Source organism: Phyllobates terribilis, unplaced genomic scaffold (genome assembly GCF_046119375.1).
Source record: "Phyllobates terribilis strain yellow unplaced genomic scaffold, ASM4611937v1 Scaffold_10__3_contigs__length_209671492, whole genome shotgun sequence".
In the NCBI taxonomy this organism is placed as follows: domain Eukaryota; kingdom Metazoa; phylum Chordata; class Amphibia; order Anura; family Dendrobatidae; genus Phyllobates; species Phyllobates terribilis.
This window is the reverse complement of record NW_027362770.1, coordinates 167,387,072-167,407,904: the sequence shown is the minus strand read 5'-3', so window position 1 is coordinate 167,407,904 and position 20,833 is coordinate 167,387,072. Positions and strand designations below refer to the sequence as shown.

Here is a 20,833-nt window from a genome sequence, read left to right as displayed (position 1 = left end):
AATTTCTAGTTTTTTTTTAACTTTTGTACATTTTTTGCTGAAGCCGTAAGGTATATAAGAATGATATTGCGGTGATCGTTCTGACCAGCAGATAATCACCGGAACCTTTTTCATTTTGTAAAAACGAGAACTGGACAGAATTGCGGGGTTTTTTTTCACCACCCCCCCCCCCCCCCCCCCACTAAGTCTTTTTTAACCATTTCTTAATTACATTATATGGTAAACAGTGACATTTAAAATTTCAACTTTTTTAGCAAAAAAAAAAAGAAGATGTACCTAGTGGAAAATAATAATAATAAAATATGGATCCTAATCGGAAAGAAGGAAAAAACATTGCCTCAATTTGCACAAAACAACAACAAAAAATAGTCATGCAGTTCCTGCATGTTACCTGCTGGTGTCACTCTTGAGTCACTAAACCTAGGCAGTTTGTATTGGTGACTGGTTTATCATAGCGAAACCCTATAGTGATAACATGACATAAAATTAAAGATTTTCTAGTCTCCGATATCATCTATTAAATTGAAGTATCGATTAATCTCACAGATTTCTGAATATGTTTCCCACTTAGTAAAATCGCGTTCCCACACTGCCCTACTTAAAGATGGCTTCCACGTCCTCTACAGGGCGCGCCCTGAAGCCACGCCCTCCGAGGGTATTCTCAGCGGTGAATGCAGATAACCACGCCCTACGCGTTCTGTGATTGGTTAGCGCACTTTGGTCACCGCCTTCCTCTCCTCAATGTGGTGGGAGCGTCGCTGGCTGCGGGGCAGTAGAAGGCATGGCGGCACCGAGGCGGATGGATCTGTGCGGGACTTGTGAGGGGCGCTAATCGGCGAACACAAGTGTAAGTGCTGCACAACGCTACATGAACCCTCCGGGGACCCGTTGTTGTTATTAGTTTCTTTTCTTTTAAACTCTTTTCGTCTCTGGTAGTCACTTCCTTGGGAGGAAATGACTGTGCAAAGGAATTCCTTCAATTTTGGAAGGGGAGAAACTGATCTGCTCCCTCCAATGCTTTACACTGATAGTTGGAGCACCCCCCCTTTAAATGGGTAAAAAAGACAATTCCTTTAAATCCATAAGTCACTTGTCATCCTGATCCTCATCTGCTTCTGAGTTATGCTTGTTAACCCCTAACATACCTAATTGTGCTGCCTTGCTGCAACTATGTTTTTTTTTTTTGTAGAATTTTTCATATTTTAATGTAAGAACTTTTTGCATGCAATAATTTGAGGGGGGGGGAATTAACCCATAAAGGGTTAAAAATCTAATTTTTTTTTTTTTACAATTTTATTTTAGTATTTTTTTTAATTATTATTATTATTATTATTATTATTGCAACAGATAAGGAAAAAATACACCTACAAACACAGCTGCTGCAGAACATCTTTGTAAAGGGAGAGTCCCCTCCTTGGTGACAAGAATTGCCTTTGGTTCAAGGAGGTGTGTGGGGGGGGGGGGGTTCAACAATCTGATCATTAAGGGGGTCCCGGCAGCTGGTCATCCCTGGTGATCGGTTATAGAATTGCCCTGCAGTGGCCACTAGTGGAGGATGGTGGTGTTACATTGACCTATATGGGCGCCAGAACGGGAGATTTTTTTTTGCAAGTGTTTTTTTTTTTTTTTTTTTTTTTTTACCATTTTAAGAGTTTATTTTTTGACTAGGAAAGGGTTAATGACCAAATAGAAATGTCGGTCCTATTTTTTTGTTGTTGCGGGGGTGGGGATGTTTTGATTTATATTGGGTGGGGAATTTCTTTAAGGATTTTGTTTGTTTTTTTTTTTTTTTTTAGAGAAAAAGGTCTATAAAGGGTGTAGAAATTGGACAGTATGGAAATTTTTCACCAAATAAAGGGTTAAAGAAAATCCCCCTCATCTCTAAGGATCATCCAGACTGATCGCTGGGGATCTGGCTCTGTTTGATCGACTATTCATGCCTGGCTATGTAGTTCGAAGACAGCCCACTTTTCCTTAGCAGCTCTGGCTCTTAAAGGAGACCTTACCTCTAGTTTGTTTTGACGTTAATACCACTTTAAGAGTTTTTTTTTTTTCTATTTTTCTCCCCGGTTATTCCTAATCCAAGTGGGATCTAATTTCTTGCAAATTTTTAATTTTTTTTTTTCATGGAGCGTTTGGATATTTTATTTACTCGAAAAGAAAAACTAACCCAACATTCTGGGGGGATTCTTGACATATTTCCATATTGGGGTCCTATACTGTTGCCTGTGTGATCAGACCCCTCTTAATATTCATGAATTTTATAATTTTCCCCTACAGTCTGTAATATTTAATTTTGGTTTCAAATACAATTCTATAAAAAAAATTGTGTGTGTGTGTATATATATATATATATATATATATATATATATATATATATATATATATATATATATATATATATATATATATATATATATTATAATATAATTTTTTTTTTTTAAATTTAATGGAGGAAATTTGGCCAAAATATTATTAGGCATCATGTTACCTGTGCTCGTAGAGGGGGATGGGGGCTTCTAATTAGCACTAAGTGTATTGTGGGGGAGGGGTGTTAGATTTTTTTTATTTATTTTTTTTTGTCCTTTTTATTGCTCTGCCTGGGGATTTAAGTTCTAGTCTTCAGTTTCTCCCTGAGATTGCCGTCTGTTCTCAATTATACATTGGGCATTCCTTAAGAGATTCTTGTAACAAACAGTTATTTTCTCCGGAGACCATAAGTTCATTTTTATTTTTTTTATTCGTCATGTAGCCGAGCTCACAATGAATTTTTATATTTCAATTTTTTTTTTTTTTTTGCTACTTTCTCTTGCCAGGATTTTATGGGGTTAAAGAATATATATTTCTATAAAAAAAAAACGTATAATTTTATTTATTTTTTTGTCTTTGTTTATCGGTGTGGGGGCGATGGCGTCTCTCTCTGCTTGCTCAGAAATTAAAAAAAATAATAGAGAGCACTATGCAAATAAAAAAAAAAATAAAAAAATGTTCTGTATGGTTCCCCATCCCCCCCCCCCCGCCTCCATTTCCGTCCCTGCAGAGACACAGAGAAAAAAAAGACTTCCTATCATGTGAAATAGTTTTTTTTTTTTTTTTATTGTACATATTTTAAAAAAGCTAAATATTCCAAATGTAATTTGTATTTACTTTAAAAAAAAAAAAAAAAATTGTTTAGAATGAAGAGTTTGTGTCACGTGGTAGAGAAAGAAAGGAAAGACTTTTTTTGCCCTTGATAGGTCCATCAAACAAAATAGTTTGTTGTAGTTCTTTATTTCCCCTGCGGAGGCGCTGTTGGGAATTTGAATACTTAGTTCTAGGTGCTGTCATGGTTTACCGTTGATCGCCAGGAGATCCATCAATTAGTTACAATTTCTGGTGGTGAATAAGAAACTTAGTCTGACTCGTAGACAAAACTTTTTTAGATTTTGGTAGAAGTTAAAAAAAAATCTCTTATTGGATAAAATAATTATCTAATAAAGGTTTCAGGGCAGGATCAATTTTTTGTCATTTTAATTTTTTGGATTTCAGAACATTTCTACATAATTTAGTGCTACAAAGTTTTGTATAGCAGTACTAAAGTACCAGATTAAAGAGTTTTTTTGTTTTTTATACCGGCCCTGAAACACTTATCAAAGATGTTACATTTTTATCCAATAAGAGATTCTCTAACTTCTACAAAAGTTTTGTTTAGACATTAGGGAATCCCTTATTGGATAAAAATGATATTTGATGAATAGGGCCAGTCTAAAACTCCCTAATCGAATGTTACATTTTTATCCAATAAGAGATTCTCTAACTTCTACAAAAGTTTTGTTTAGACGTTAGGGAATCCCTTATTGGATAAAAATGATATTTGATGAATAGGGCCAGTCTAAAACTCCCTAATTGAAGTACAAAACAAAAATTAAAAATTTACGAAGTTTTTGGGGACTTTACTTCTTTTAAAAATGTGAAGAAGATATTTTCGGTTATCTTGTTGATGGACCTTGTGACTTGTATAGTTTGTTACCTCATTGTATGAAGTCCTTTTGTTTTTATCTTTTATCATGTGCTGAGTGTGCAGGAGGGAAGAATGCAAATACTGTTTCTTATCTTTTGGGATAACCACAAAGTAAACCCTGAGGGGGGATAGATAAACCTGTTTATCATGAGTAGAATGGAAATCTATTGTTTGGAGGGAGGACAAACGTCTATGGTAAGAAAAAATATGGACTATCAGGAATTGTTTGCCCAGTTGGACGAAAAGGGAGGGAAAAAAAACATGTGGTCCACATTGAAATACCGAAGAAATCTAGAAAAGTTTTCTCCAGAGACACTATGGTGAAGAATCAAGTCAACTTAAAGTAACCTGATCTGAGTTTCCCACAACTTCTTAACGGTCATGCTTAATAAATGGTTGACAGCTGGCTTTCACGCCAAATTGTGTACCTTAATTGGGATAAACCAACCTGGCTATGTTCTTGTGAGGATATCACGTTGACCCCTTGGTCGAAAAATAAAATGTGAACATTTGGCTGTTAATGGAACATACTGAAGCTTGGAGACATGTACTACTGGTCAAGAATGAAAAGCATAATTGAGCACCTTGAGAAGATGGGGGGGGGATAGGGAAAAATAGAGCTAAGTGACTCAAAATGTCAGGAGGATTTCAGGTTTGACCAAGTAAAGAACGGAGACATCTAAATCCAAAGTAGAAGTTTCTTTTGCTACCTAGCAAGGAGACACGTGAAGTCAGCTGGTTGTCTGAAGCTAATACATTTGCTCAATCTTATAAAGGCAGTACAAGGCGTGGCTTATCTACTTAATATTCATATACCAACGGCAGTTTGAAACCGGTTTTTGTAGCAGACTATAGACAGAATTCTTAAGAATACAGGTGCTGTTAACAGTTTCGAGACACTGCTCGGAAATTCATCCTTGAGTGGTTCCATAGACCACATAGATAATGCCAGTTAGGGGTTTTCCAGTCACACTACATTCTCTTTAATGAAACTATATTTTATAGGTAAGGTTATAAAATATTAATCTCTACATGAATATATTGATAAGTGATATCAACATAATTTTATTGGCCATTGAAAAAAACAATGATAATGATTTGGAGACTAAAATTTCTATCATGACGTGAAGGTGCCATTTGCCTTTATCGAATTGTCCACTTTCGGTTCTTCCATTCGGCTCCCCAGCATTGTTTTTGAGTTGAAGTCAACCCAAGGCCAATAATTTTTTTTTTTCTTACTAGTTTTCACAGTAGGATTTTTTTTACTGTTGGATGTTATTTAGCCTTTAGCTGGCCATAGATTTTTGGTGGTACAATTTTGAATGGTCAAGCAAGACTATCTACCAAAGTTTTCAATCAACGATGCCTAGTTTTATATTTCACGTCAGAATTTTGTTTGTTTTAATTTTCCTGGGTGGATAAAGTTTTGGCAAAGGTGTTTAATGGCCATTTTCCCTATTTACTTCATCAGCAAGAAAATCTAAGATGATGAATTGACCAATTGTTCAGTCATCCTTCATCGAGAACGTTTGGTACTTTAGAAACCAGAATACACGTTCCAACTAAGTCTACCATAGCTCTTTACTGTCATTCTCTCAATCTAGCCACAAATATCTTATGAGCAACCGAAATACGATTGACCAGTCTTGAGAACTTCAACCTGATAGTGTTCAGATGGGGTTAGAGGAGTCCGTTTTGAACAAAAGTCAAATATCAGGGCTAATAAGAAATTCTGAAGAATCGATAGCACGTAATGTTTCATGCAAAGAAATGAGTATAGTCTAGAAATTTTCTCTTTGGGTGCTTTGGAATAGTTATGATCAGGGTTGTCACTCTGTAAACACCAGTAGAGTGCCACCATGTTTGTGTTGTTTCTGACTCTATATCTATGTTCCATGGCCCTGATGTCTTGGTTCTCCTTGTTCTTCTCTCATAGCTCCAAGATTGGACTGGAAGTAGTTCAGGTGGCTATGTCCAAAATGCCATTTGAAACTCATGTTTGTACCCAGTCTTTGAAAGGCAGTCAACAACTCTTGGACTAAAAGGTTATATATTTTCAGCCCTAAAGTTGCCAAGAAAGTATGTAATCACGTCAGGGAAAGCAGACCAAGCATCCTTTTCTATGGTTTTCAAGGAATTCTGTCTTCGATTCGAAGCCTAATTTGTGGGCCATCAAATATGCCAGCGTTCAACTTCTTGTGGAAAGAGCAGGAAGTTTGGCACAGATATGCTTGTAGCCCTCACAATCTTGATCCAAAGCCCTAACAAACTGTTTCTTGAGTCCCAATTTTATATGTGGTCAAGGAGCAACACTTTTTGAGGATTAACGAGTGGTCCATTCTTGATATTCTTTTCACAGTTCATAAATTTTCTTTAGCTGGCCATTCTTTCCTTGTATTATGTTCTGCCTTTGCTTGGCTATCCCAAAGGAAGCAAGTAGATTTTGTGTATCCACTCTGTTGTCCTAGAAGACTCAATATATCCTTCCGGTCTCCACATAGAATCCAGCAATAATCATTAGATTTTTTTTTTTTTGTGAGGGAATAGTTCTCATGCATTCATAAGCTTCTTTCATATTTATCGAGTGAACAAAAGAAATGGAAGTTAGTTTATCACCATTGTGAAGCAACGCGCACTTTAGACTTCTCTGTGAACTTTCAAAAGGCCTCCATTCTTTAGTTATATAACTATCACATCTCATTGACTCAATAAGTCCTTTGATGTCAAAGCCGTATCAAAGCTCCTCGTTCATAAGGAAATATTTTTGAAGATCTTTCTGTTACCATATATAAATGTGGTCTCAAAAACCCGAAATTCTTTTCTGTTTTATCCTTGAGTCAAGTAAAAATGCTGAAGACTTCGGCAGATCAAGATCTTGTACCAGATCATTCAACTCAGCTTGAATGATTGGCACATTCCGGCATCAACTTCTGAGGCCATGAAGTCTTCATCGTCGTTGTGTTTGGAAAAATTGGACTGACCGAACTAATTGTCGGAAATTTCCAAAGTAGTTTAGGTACTGGAGCTTTGTCGCACTGAGCAACCAGTCTTAGAGCTGAGGGGAGATTTGGGTACTTGATGTAAGATTTTGTCTGTGTTCAAGCTTATATTTACCATGCAGAAGTAGTTATAAACTTGGTTTTGAGGCTCTTGCTCCACTGTTGGAACTCCAAAGCCAAGACTTTTCCTCTGACCCTTGGTCCACTCTCTCAGGTTTTCAATATGTCCTGTACACTTTGTGGTCCCTAGCTTATTCCTGGTCACTCAGTTTAACCCCAAAATATGCATTATCAGCCTTACGCAAAAAAGTCACATATTTGTCCTTTGGGTGGGTGTTGTACAACAACCACAAATGTAACAGAATACTTCAGGATCATGCCTGCACAGTCCGAGCGTTGGATGACCTAGTCAACAAAAAAAAAAAGATGGCCTTGAGTCAAGGAAGCTGGTGTGTTTTTTGGATTCATCACACCAAAAGTCATACAGATGACGTTTTGTAGTCAGCAAAATCGATGTAGAGCAGTGTTTTGGTAAAAAAATTACTGTCAGGCCACACTTATTACAGACATTCAGTAGTTAACTCAGAGAAATCAAGCAGATGTTTCTGACTAATATCGAAACTATTTTTGACAGAAATGGACTACAATGGTTTTCAAAAGTCTGCTTCTTGTCTGAAAACTTTGTTAGGGCATGCTTGAAACTGTGTACGTTGGGAATTAATCTGATTCCTTTTGGCTGGAGATCTAGTGCAATTTAAAGAGGGGGGAAAAAAAAAAAGTTTTTGCAACGAGAGGTTAAGATATTATGGAGATTGTTGTTAGATCGATAAGGTGAAAAATGGATATAGAGAGGTGAAGCACTTCGATAACCTTACCACTCTCACCAGAGTTTTTCTTTTGGTTAAGATAGTAAACAGTATTTTGGAAATGTTGGATCAGCATTTTTGTAGTGATGGAGGAGGCCCTGGAAGCAAATCTTCTGATTTTTGTCCAGTTGTAGCCATTTAGAGAGGACGTAGGACTTAAGTGAGGAACCCCAACATCAAGGGGAAGTGGAAATGTAGAGTTGGCGAATGATAACGTTGCTCGATCGGTTAGCGGCTGGAAGAAAACAAAGGGAGCAGTATGTTTATGGCCAATAGAACAGAGAATATGGTGTATGGAAGTATACGGAGATACAGAAAAATCAATAAAGTAGTGACTCTGCTTCTGAGCGATCATTATATCATCAAAAACTTTGGTTTAGGGGTCAGAAAGAGGTGGTGGAAAGCTTAATTATGTGAAAGTAGTAGGTATTTAGTTTTGAAATGGGAGTAGTTGCTAGCACAGGATGGGTCAAAAAAAATTTCCCACTAGTATGCTTGGATTTCCAGGACCAAAATGGAGCACTTTTCATGTAAGCTTTACCCAAAAGTGGGCATTTCAGGTGTTTGTAGGGAGGAGAGACTTAAATGACCCCATAAACTATGAATATGGTTATATCCATATATTTAACGGAGGAAAAAAATGCAGAACAAAGTGCAGCTGGTAGTTTCAACGCATCATGGTTTTCGAAAGGCAAGGTCTTTTTCTCCTTTTACGTTTCCTGAGGGAGAAAGCCAATAGGATGTGTTGTTTATAAATCAACTTTACTCCTTAGAAAAGTCAAACGGGACTCATCTGACTTCGATCAACTCCATGCACTTATTTTTATTGTTTTGGGCCAATTTTAAAGTAATGCAAAAGTCACACAAAGCAAAACAATTGGAATAAAACTGTTGGATAATACAAAGAAGGAATAGTTTCTGTGCTTCAATGATCCAGGGGAGATTGGCTGTGTCCGCCCGCACCTAGATTAGTTCAGTAAGGGGAGCTAGTTATGGACACTTGCATTAATTCCAGGAAAACTCAACTTCTTCTTCTTATCTTTCCTTTATATGATGTAGGGGATGCTAGTGAAAAATCCTAAAAATGCAATAAACCCTCTGCACATTGAAAAACTGGCAAAAACTTGCTTTTCATCAGTTTCTCCTTATCTTGAGTGAACTTTTTTGTTAAAGGACTCAGGAGCATAAAATGTTAATTAAATGTTAACCCTTAGACAATGGGAATAGTGTAACATGCCCTCAATTGTGTTCACGATTTAGTCCTAAAGCCATAATGTGCCACCTCCTCATCATTTGCATTGGCTTCCTTGAATTTCTTTAATGTATTGTTTTCCTTGTAAACTGTGTACATATAGCAAGAAATCCGGTTTTTCTTGTTCCTTATGGAAGTCTCCAATTTGTAGTGGTGATCTCCCCAACATCATTTTTTTTTTTTAATTCAGTGCTATGCACTTGCGTGTAGCGGTTAAAGGAATCCTGATATCTGGTTTCTATTGGGGAAACTAAGGAGAACTTTGGCAAATGTCTTGGGGCCGAATGTTAGTGGTAGAGTTACAGAGTCATGACTGTGTCCTGGGCCTTCTTGAAGCCAAAAATAGCTACACCTTGGTTGACAGCCCATCCCCAGTCAGTTGAAGGAGGAGACTGGTCTGTGGAGCAGGAGACAGGAGTTTCCGCGAGACTGTGGTGCAACTCTTGAGTACTAAGCTTCGACTCATCTCTTAGGTCCTGGTTTAACTTTTAAGGGACATCTGGAAAAAGTAACTTGGGAGAATGAAAAGAGGTTATTTCAGAAGAAGGGTGGAATTTACTTGTATGTATAATTTTGTAAAACTTTTGATAAGTTTTCATTACTGGGTTTCAAACCCCACCATTGACTAAAGCTAAGGAGCCAAGTACACTGACTATTTACCTTGGCAATGTACGCATCCATAAAGTATATTTTGAGTCTATACTATAAAGCGCTTAACTGGATACCTTTTTGTCCCCTTTAAAAACTGGTGTGGGTTTCGCACCAGGACCACCGTAGATTGAAACTTATAACATGTTGCCACAACTCGTTAAGAGTTTAAGGTGATGAATTTTCTTGAGTGCTTTTCCAAGAAGGATGTTATATGGTGCCAAGTTAATAAAAGTTCCTAAGGGCCTGGGGCAAAATGATATTTGAGACAGTCTATTGTGGGGAATGTATTCAGACAACTTCCACTACTTTAGTAATTAGTTCTTTCAACATTGAACCCTTTGTCTTTTGTCATCTTTTTATTTTTTTTTCTTAAGGCCATTTGTTTCCCAAAATAGGACCCAATAAATCTTTTGTCCCCTTGAAGGGTGAACTTTAGAAATCCCAGAGACAGGTGGGTTGCCAGTTTGCAAAAGCTGTCTTGTTCTTTTGACTTGTATGCACAAAAGATAAAGCCATTGATTTTTATTCTCCTGTTTAGTGAAGACCTTTTGGTTGATTTAACAAGAGGTTCAGGGCAAAGGGCTTTTTACTTGTCAATGATTTCTAGGATTCCCCCCTATCGACAAATGAGCCAATATTTGCCTAAAAATTATGATTGTAAACATGGATCTGCTGCTTACCGTGAAAGTTGATGAAAAATACGGAGTTCATCTTTATCAATATGGTTCATGATCGTTTAACTTACTATTATTAAGAGAAAATGAGCTCATTTTGGATAGGCTTTAACTTTATGCCGAATTTTTGAGCGAAGTTGCTCTGAAACCTTTCGAAAACTGCTTCCAAAGCATTTGGAAAGCTTTTTTTTTTTTTTTTTATTCTTCAGAAATCCATTTGCTAATCATATCAGAAAAAGAAAAATGCATGTTACTTTTTATTTTGTCTGACATTGGACAGTTCCTAACATGGAGAGGATTAAATCAAAAGTCTCCAAAAAGAATACTTTAGGAAAAAAAAACTCCTCCAAGAACTTATTAAAAATTACTGTTCCTAAAGAATTATTTTTTTTCCAACTCCCCAAATACTTTGATTTTAACATTTTTCAGAAGTTTTTCAGATTTAGTCAGAGCCACAAAATGCAGGAAAATGTTAACTAGTTGATAGACAAAGAAGAAAAATTCTCATGTTTGATGATACGTAGAACAATGTTCATTCCTGGGCATTGGCCATCGTAAACATGGCAATGATCCAATCTTTTACGCTCTGCTTAAAAGCATAGTTGTCAACAGCACTCCTTTCATGTAAAGTGGGAACGTATTGCCAACAATAATTCAAATTATATGGGGATGAACAATGTCACATCCATACAACTTGCTTTGGTTCACAAAAAAGACCCTGTAAATGAGCGCTGATTGTATCGTTAATCGACGCGCGTTTGGGTTGGAAATCTTATGTGCATAATCTTCTAAAGTTTATTTGCAGCTTTATTCTTCCGAGCCTCCAACATGATTTAGTTTGTGCTGAAGACTCGCTCCATCTGCTTTTCCATTCTTCAGCCACTAGAGTGTAGTGAAAGCTAAACATTCCCCCCAAAAAACGGGCAACACACTTTTATTGTAAGTACATACACCTTTTACCCAATTTTTTTTTTTTTTTGACTGTTCTAAAAGTCACTCATGCGTGGAGAACTAATTTTGGCATTGATATTTTCGGCTTGCCTATATGGAACACATGCTACATTCATTCATAACTAACTATTCCCTTTTCGAAGCCTGTCGAATGACCTTTTGAGAACAGCTGATTTCTCAATTGAAACTGTATCTTTAAACTTTTTGCCTTCTACTAAGTAGTTCTTCCAATAAGTATTTTTGAAGCACATGTACACCACCACCTTTTTTCTTTTTTTTTTTTTTTTCCAGTACCTAACATCTAAAAAATTGTTCAAACTTTTTTTTTTTTTTTTGTAATCCTTCAAAGCAAAGATCATGAAACCAGTAATGCCTATACCACGTCCTTGGGTAACTTGGCTGTCAACCGTGGACTTTGTAGTCCACCAGATCTTCTCTCGGAGTCTGAGGCCGAGCTTAGATGAGATTATGAAAAATTTTGTTTTTCATCCGTATTTATAAAATTTTCAAGCCAAAATACAGTTTCCTATACTAATTGCCTTGTGTCCAGAAAAATAAGATACAATTTGGATGATCTGTATGGGATGCAAATTTTTCAAATATGTGTTTGCGCATGCATAGTTTTGAATACAAAGGTCTCATGCAAAACACGGAAGAAACTAGTGCAGGCTGTGACTAGTCCATATTGAAAAATACCTGACCTCTGAACACCCTTCAATAAATAACATGGGTCCGTGTGCTATCTGATTTTTACCACATGCAGCACACGGAAGCTTAATTCGATGGTCTGAGCCCTAAAAAACGTGTACCGCAGAGAGTACACCTCTTTGCACCAGCTCGAAAGAATGGATTTCTAAGAAGGATCAACTTTAAAGGGTTTTTAATGGCCGGTTTCATAAACCCTATATAGATGAATTTAATTCTCCATGGATTTAGATTTTTTGGGGGTTTGTAATACAATACTTTTTTTTTATTTTTCGAGAATCTGACTTTAGCCATAATGATAGGTGCTGATGTTTTGACTGACTGAAGGCAATGCTCAGGAGGCGAAACAAAGGTTTCGAAATGAATGAAAAACAAATTATGTTGCATCTCCCCTGACAATGTTTAGACAGCGTTCATGTAACCTGATACTGTAAGTAAAGGCTCGGGAAAATTGTAAAGGGAATACTTTTTTTATTTTTTTTAAAGGCATGTATTTTTGGCTGTTAATAAATAAATTTTTGCAATTTCATTTCATTAAAATTTTTGCACCGCTTGGTTCTTGCATTGCACGTTGTTGGCTGCAGAATGAGTTAACTGAGAGAATCCATCAGTTGAGCAGGTTCTGATGGCGAATTTGTGATACTTTATGTCCACATCAAAGGTCAACTCAACTTTGATGTAATCTGTGATCAAAAATACACCTAAATGATCTTAGATTAAAGTAGTAAAGGAAAGCTATCAGTTTCATAAGTTTTATCAGCGTTTTGATTTTTTTTTTTTTTTTAAGAAAAGAAAAAACTGATGGATGTTTCACAAACTTCTCCGATCGAAGAGTTAGTGAAAAACAGGCAGCACTCGGCAGGCATCCGAGTGTCTTTTTCTCTCCTTTTTTCTTTGCATTGGCAAGTTTGATGCAACACTCTGATCATTATCGAACAAGTCTCCGTGCTGTAGTGCAGACCACTCAGTACGATTAAAAAAAATCAGATGTGAACAACCCATAGACTACCATAGGTATGAGTACTATCCGAAAAAAAAAAAAAAAAGTGATCGCACTCGTACGAGAAAAACTGACGTGTGAATGATCTCGAAGAGTTTGTTGGAACGAGCTCACTGACTGATTGGGTTTCCCTGCACATTGCTGGCTACAACATAAGTTAACAAAGTGTCTGTGAAAGCCAAAGTACAACATTTTTGACAAAGCCCAGTTAAAATAATTATTTTAAGGTGTACATCAGATGCTTATTTTTTAAAGGGGTTTCTCATGGACAATTATAATCATCCATCCGATGATCTGATGACTGGGAGTCCTCTAAGGTTGGAGCCTTCACCAATCACTTCAGTGAGATTCCAGGACTTCTACATTCTCATTGTGGTCAGAGTGCCATGGTCGTGCTGGCACATTGCTACTCTATTCGATATCAGTGGGGCTGAGGGACACAGTTGACCATCTTATTTCATCCAGTCCCCCCTAGCGATTAAGTACAAGGGCTTGGGACCCTAGTTCTAGTGATCAGTTGTGAAAAGAAGGCATTCATCATTTATCAGCCTCTCAATAAGTTAATATAATTTGTGGGGAAAAGCTCTTTATCTTTAGGGTGTTATACAATGTAGTCAAATCTGTCGATTTATTTCAGGATCTGTCAACTGTGTTGTAAAATGGGGTCTGCTAACTTTCCCAAATTAGAATCCAAGGTGGGGAAGGAACAGGAATGTTAACGTGTTTTTTTCTTTTTGTTTGTTTTTTGTCCAAGCTGGGAGTGCATGTTGGAGTCTGGAGGAGTCTATGACCCTTTATTCATCCACGCCAAAAGTTTAGAGAGTTGTCGAAAAGAAGCTGGCCAGGCAATTGACCGCTTCAGGTTCAGCTAAATGAGTGCAATATCTTCCATATTGTATGTTATTCTGGTGACCCACAGCGCATGTTGTGTATGAGTTTTATATTAACTGTTTTCTAACTATTGAGAGCATGTAAGTGTGAATGTTGAAATGCAATTTACTTTTTACTTTTTTTTTTTTTAATAGGTTGTAAAAGCCGATGAGCATTAACAGAATGGACTGGAGTAGAAACTCAAACGGGGCTGTTGCCCATCCTAACAACCAGCAGTATTTACAACAGTCTACCTCATCCACAGCCTCCACCATGCCGAGCCAAACTGCATATCTACCACCAAACTTCTGCCCTCCTGCCCAAAGTCACAATTTTCTAAAAAGTCTACTAGGTGCAAAGTCTTCGGAAGAGATTTTACAGATTCAGCAGTCTGTTTTGCCAGCAAGACAAAAGTCAACAACACCAGTGCAACAGACCACACAGGTTTCATCATCAGGACAGTATAATACTTCGTATAGTTTACTGCATATGATGACCAGTGCCACAAACCAACAAAGTAGTGGTTATACTCAGAACCCTGTGTCACAAAACCTTCAAGTGCAAGCTTATCCTGTAGCTTTTCTGCAAACCGGGGTCCATCAGCAGGCTCAGCCGGTGCCTGGGGTCCATCAGCAGGCTCAGCCGGTGCCCGGGGTCCATCAGCAGGCTCAGCAGGTGCCATACTATGGTGCCAATGGATTAAATTCCAGAGAAGTTCAACAACCTCTGCAAGGCACTCAAAGTCGTGAATATACACACACAAGGCCTTCTCAACATATGGTATATACTTGTCTAACCAAAAAACCCAGTCAAAACACTCCGAAAAATTATCAACCAATAATGCCGAATGCAAACTCTCAAACTTCATATTCCGTCCAAAATGGAAATTCTACTACGTTTGTTGCGCCCTACAGAACTACTAAAGATAAAAATGTGCCCGTTTTACCGCCAAGTTTTCAAAATGGACAAAATATTCAGATGGGGTCAAATTTCCAGACTGTACCTTTTACAAATGCCCTACAGTCACAGGGAAGCATGAATGACTATGTTCAAAATTCTCAAGGACAAATTATGCCAAATTTTTCTAGTGGTTTTGCCAACAGTTCTTCGAACGTCTTGCCTTCAACTACTAGGCAAATGTCTTGTTCATACACTCAATCCAATATGAATGCATCAAATGTTAACGTAAGCCAGGCATTTTCTAAGCTAAACCAAAACTTTGGGGAACAAAATGTTCAGCAGTCCTGTACCGCAATGCAGGATCAGCATTCTGTTGCTATGCCACCCCCAGTCCATGGTGGAATTGTACCCCAGGACCAAAGACACAATAATATGCAAGATATTCTTGCTTTGTTAAAAATCTATCAAAATATCAAACACAAATATTTACTACTCAATCAGGAGAATAACCTTCTAAGACAGAAAATGCAACTCTCCTCACAGGATAATTCTGGTCGTTCTACCATGAAACCACCCCTAATTTCTAGCCTCCCTGATGAGACTGTTCCTACAAATAACCCTATGGGCGCACAAGAGGTTTCTCAAAATTCAGCTACTCAAAACCAATCTTCAGCTACACATGATGTGCAGACCCCCACTTTATATGATAATTCTTTAAATGTTGCTGTCCATAATATTACACATCCAAGCAATTCCTTCTCCAGTTACGTAAACCCAACTAATAATGCTGATGGGCTCAGTCAGAAAAATTACACTGGTTTTGAAAATTGTCAAATTAATATTGGTACAAATTCTTCTGGCCAGGCAGTAGGTTCAGAGACTTTACGAGGCCAGGACCCTCAGAAAAATTCCACGGGATCTATACAAGCAAATAACCAATACCTGTGCAGTGGTAATTTAAACAGGAGTATATCTCAAGCTGGACCTACATCCTCTGTTCAAAACGTTGCCCAAACTACAACAGCATCTTCTAAAAGTTGCAATCCTGTCCAGACAACTAACAAAAGAGACCTTTATGCCAAGATTCTCTTAACCTCCAGTTCAAGAGATGCTATCAAAGCTTCTTTGCCTCTCTGGAAATCTGTACCTTCAGAAACAGAACCAAAACAACATGTGGTCAACAGTAGCAACGATTCTCTTCATCGTTTAGAGGAAATGGCTGCTGGAGTTACCCTGACACAGAAATCTGAGCATTCTGGCTCCAACACATCGAAGGGAATTGAGCCGCAGATTGCTATAGTCCCTCCACTGGTACAGATAAAGAAATTAGTAAATACGAACCAGTGTCCAAAAGTTATTCCAAGAAGTGAAGATGTGGCCAATAATGAAGTCAATGGATTAAAAGAAAATGACTGTGTTAGTAATATAATGCTAGCTTTTGAATCTGCCAAGAGTAACCTTGACAACATCCAACCTAGAAGCAATATGGTTTCATCATCCCCTTGTAGTGTCGAGGTGTCCTCTAGTCTTAATGTTGACCAGAACGCTACTAAAAATATTGAGATGGTTGACGATGGGTTACAGATCTCTGGCATATGTACTTTGGTGGAAGGTAACTCTTTCTATGATTCTTCCATAGCAATGATGTTTGAAGGTTCTTTGCAAACTCAGTCTGGTTCCCCCCTGGTAAGAACGGAAGCAAAGGAAAACCATTGTATGGAGGGTATTCTAGAAGACACGAATATAGGTAATGTCTCCCAGGCTAATACTCTCTCACCTACCACAGAAATGATACCCAATAAACCAGATCTTCAAGGAGAATTTGAGCATAGTGTCAAGGTCAAAGATGATCAGGGAGCAAATGTTTGCCTTGAAATACAACCTGGACAGGATTTGACTGCTGCTGACATGTTTGGTTTAGACTCAAACACTGGGTCCGATCAGCTGTCTGAGCTTCTAACAGAATTTCCCTTTGGAATTAAAAATTACATGTCTGAAAATAATGAGTGCACAGAAGAGTCTTTACAGAAAACCACCAAAAAAAAAGAATTTCCCAAATCCTCAGTTCCTTTTTCATGTGACATTGAGAGCGATGGCTCAAACGAGGAGTCTCAGACAAAGTACAGCATGGACACGTCAACCAATGAGGATACAAAAGTTGAATATAGAATGGATGGGTCGACCAATGAGGAATCAAAAACTGAGGAAATCGTGGACATGTTGATCAACCAGAAGTCAGAAACTGAGTATTCCATGGACACATCAACCAAAGAAATGGAGCCTCAGAAGACAGACGTTAAAGTTAAGACAGAACCTACACCTGCACTACCTATAGATGAGGGCACTACTGTACACCTTGAGGATGATAGTTTTGAGATTTGTGAAAGTTCTGATAGCAATATACATATTACTTTACTGAGCAAGGATCAAATCACAGAGCTTTTTCCAGAGGAGGAATCTGCTAGACCCATAGTTCATGGTGAAGAATCTCCAGTTGACCATTTTGAGAGGAAGTTTGAAGCGCCTGTTGTGGATGTTGCAGAAAGTGCTATAAAAGAGGTGCCTGACTATGCGACTACGCCAAGCCCTGAAACTAAACTGTACTGTTGTGTGTTGGGGTGGGCAAGTCATACAATTAAAAATGCACCCAAATGTCTCTGCAAGCCAATAGAAATGGAAGAGTTTGAAGGTTTGGACTTGTATGAGAATGCTGAAAAACGAAATACTTCACCTTTAGCAGTTGTCGCCGAGCCTACAACAGCTGGCTTTGAACCTTCGACAGACTACTGTAAAATTAAGTCTGAGGAAATAAAAAATTATGCAATCTTACCACCTGTCAACAAATGTCCAAATCTTGAACCAGTAAAGGTTTCTTCAGAAGGTAAAAGTAGTCCACAAGAAAAAAATAAATCTGAGTTGGAATTTTCTGAAAAGCATCACAAAGAAAATCTGTCTCTGAAAGTATTGAAGCAGCATGACTTCTCTGCCAATCAAAAGATTCTCCAACCAAGAAGTTATTTGGACGACCACAACAATAAGAAAGTCAAAAATCTTTTCTCAGGTTCTAAGTCAAAAGTTGATGGCCCACAGAAATTAGAAAAACTTATTATCAAAACAGACTTTCTGAAGAACAAGCATTTGTTGAAAATGAAAAGGAAATATGTAGAAAAGACTACTTCACGTGTTGAAGAAAGTGGCGCCAGAAGTGTACAAAAGACTAATACCGAAGTTGGTGAATCAGCCAAAACTGTCATCATTGACAAGATATTTGGAACTAAAGCCAAGAATGAGAAATCAAAATCATCTGCCATTACACCTCAGCAATCTGGGAGGAGTACAAGTAAGAGAGAGTCATTCTGTAGTTCGGACAAGTTGCATTCCCATAACCAAGGTCTTGCCATAGGCAAACACAAAGAAAGGAGTAAAAGTCGAACAGAGAGTCATTTTGAAAAGGTAAAGAAGGTTCCAACTGTACAGGAGTACTTGGAAAGGAAAAGAGAACTATGCAACAAAAGGTCAGGGTCTAAGCTGGATCAAAGAGATGAGTGGGCTGAAATAAGATACAAGTTTGTTGAGAAACCTTCAATGGAAAAAAGTGAAAACAATTCACCACCTGAACTGCTAAGACCATTATCTCCAGTCAAAATAAATGTAAAAACCAGAAATCTGGAGTCTGAAGCAATTTGTCAAGCTCAAAAAGGCCAGCCAAAAACCAGTGGAGCATATGAGTCTTTGCACAAAAAACACAGAGGTCCATCAGGCAGTCATGAGAAAGGATCATTGATGAAAAAGAGACGTGACCAGAAAATCTGTTCTGGCAAAGAAAAAATCTATTTGACACCTTGTGATGGTACAAGACGGAATTCTTGTGAAGGTATAAGTCTAACCAAACTTCAGATAAGGTGCTCTCCTGAGAAACCTGGCTACTTCGAAAGGAGAAAGTCTCTTGATAGTTATGTGCATAATAAGCTGTCAAAGTCTGATACCAAGAACGGGGACGCTCCTAAAATGTTGGAGTTCAAATTATGTCCGGAATTTGTTAACAGAAGTCCGACCACGCAAGAGAAGAAAGGCGAGCCGAAAGAGACTAAGGAAAGAAGCGTAGTAGAAGGTAAATATTGATGTTGAAATATAATTTTAGGAAGTTCTAAAAGCTGAAGTTGACCATCAATTTCTCATCGTTGGGGATTTACTTCCTTCATCCCTCCGACCGGCTGAATGAAGGAATCTCAATGTACCAGTGAGTTCTTCACTTTATCAGGCACATCGTTGTGCTTTTTTGATTATGCCTGGTACTACTGTTCCATTCTATTGTTTTTGATGATCTACAGTACATAGACAGAAGGACCACAACCTCCTTCATTCAGCCGATCGGTGGGGGTGCAGAATCAGGCCTCTTATCGAATATTGTCTTTTGCTAGTAATAGGCCATCATTACGCCTCAAAACTCCTTTTAAGGCACCTTACCTTGTTCCAGGGTTCTCTTTGAGTATTCTTACTACACCCCCCCACATTTTTATTTTTTTTAACTTCCATGTGCTTGGATCAACCAAATATCATTTAAAAAATAAAAAAAAAATCCCCTACAAATCAGTTTCATCCACAGTTCAGCAGATTTCCCATTATACTTTAACTGTAAAGAATCCCATCTTAAACAAAGAGAAAAGACCGTACATAGCCTAAGTGTTTTGTGAATATTTTAAGATGGATCAAGCCATCCAAAAATCAATTGTGTATGTATTTTATTTTTAACTTTAGGTATTAAAAGCAAAAAAGAAGCGTGGTACATTGATGTTCCTTTTAAGAAGAGGAAGATTAATATCTGCTCTGAAGATCAAGGTGAGGTGCAAATGGAGCAGATCAACCAAGATAAGTGGCTTTCTGGGAAACTGTTCTGAGGATTTTTGCCAGGAGACTAGACAAAAAGCATAACGTTTTTGTCAAGTTAAACCCCATACTAAATGTTAGGCCACCGCCGTCTAATCAGTTGGTATTTTGCTTATCTCTTCTCCTTCGATTCCTAATCTCTTCCTTCCTTATATTACATAGGTCATCAAAGTCCACCTCAGTCAACCTCTTCCGTCAAGTCGACCCAAAACCATGCTTCCCGACCAGTGCAAGACTCTCAGACAACATTCAATGTTTTTAAACAGATGTATCACGAGCAGAGAAGTAAAAGCCTCGATGGCAGCCTATGAAGTCTTGGATTACTAGTCTCCGGACATGGGTTCTTGCCATATTGTTGGGACTTCTAGTCAAGGGGAAAAAAAAACAAAGTTGAAAACTGCAAAAATATTGTTGCTGTCTGTTCAGTATTAATAATATTTTGTCAATGTGAAAAGAAAAAGTACTGCATTTCTGAATGTGCCCTATCTGCACTTTTTTTTTCCACAAACTTTGTCTCACAGACTGGAGCCCTATTTATGATTTCCACCTTTTTGACTTTTGGGCTTTGACCAGTGGTGCTGATTTTGTTGCTGCTACTACTGTAAAGATTGTTTTTGTTTTTTTTTTCTTTCTTTTTTTTGTTATACAACTGAACTAGGACTTCTATTACTTTTTTATGTACAGATTTTTTTTTTGTTCAAACATTTCTTAAGACTTTGCACTATATTTTTGTTACATGTCCCAAGGACAGATTTTGCAGTTTTATTTTATAATTTGATTAAATGTAATTTTTTTTCAAAGGTTTGCATTGAGCAGTGTTTCTTTTTTTTTTTTATGCAAATTGTCTATTCCGAGAAGAAGAGAACTAGAACTCTAACGCCACCTATTGGAAGCAGCAATCCTAAAAGTCAATATCGACTCTCTTTAATGAGCCTTGCAGTATGACTTGGGATAAAGCCAAACCAGAATCTCAATTTGCAGCACAGTGTTTTGGGGTGTTGCCCCTCATCAGTGCACAGTAAGATGTGATTTGGCTAGGTAACATGCTCTTGTCTGGTATTTAAGGGGTAACGTTTCT

General features: G+C 37.7%; 1 protein-coding gene across 1 annotated transcript; it reads left to right on the top strand.

The window, feature by feature from the left end:
- Nucleotides 1–719: 719 nt before the first annotated feature.
- Nucleotides 720–20,555, top strand: RESF1 (retroelement silencing factor 1). The gene is made up of 4 exons (XM_073650101.1): nucleotides 720–847; nucleotides 14,124–18,979; nucleotides 19,627–19,707; nucleotides 19,918–20,555. Exons 2-4 carry the CDS (start codon nucleotides 14,137–14,139, stop codon nucleotides 20,064–20,066), a joined length of 5,073 nt encoding a protein of 1,690 aa, XP_073506202.1. The 5' UTR covers nucleotides 720–847; nucleotides 14,124–14,136; the 3' UTR covers nucleotides 20,067–20,555.
- Nucleotides 20,556–20,833: the final 278 nt, after the last annotated feature.

Coding starts and splice junctions, on each gene's coding strand:
- RESF1 (XM_073650101.1), top strand. CDS start 14,137: ATGAGCATTAACAGAATGGACTGGAGTAGAAACTCAAACGGGGCTGTT. Junction 18,980..19,626: donor GGAAAGAAGCGTAGTAGAAG/GTAAATATTGAT, acceptor TTTTAACTTTAG/GTATTAAAAGCAAAAAAGAA. Junction 19,708..19,917: donor TATCTGCTCTGAAGATCAAG/GTGAGGTGCAAA, acceptor TATATTACATAG/GTCATCAAAGTCCACCTCAG.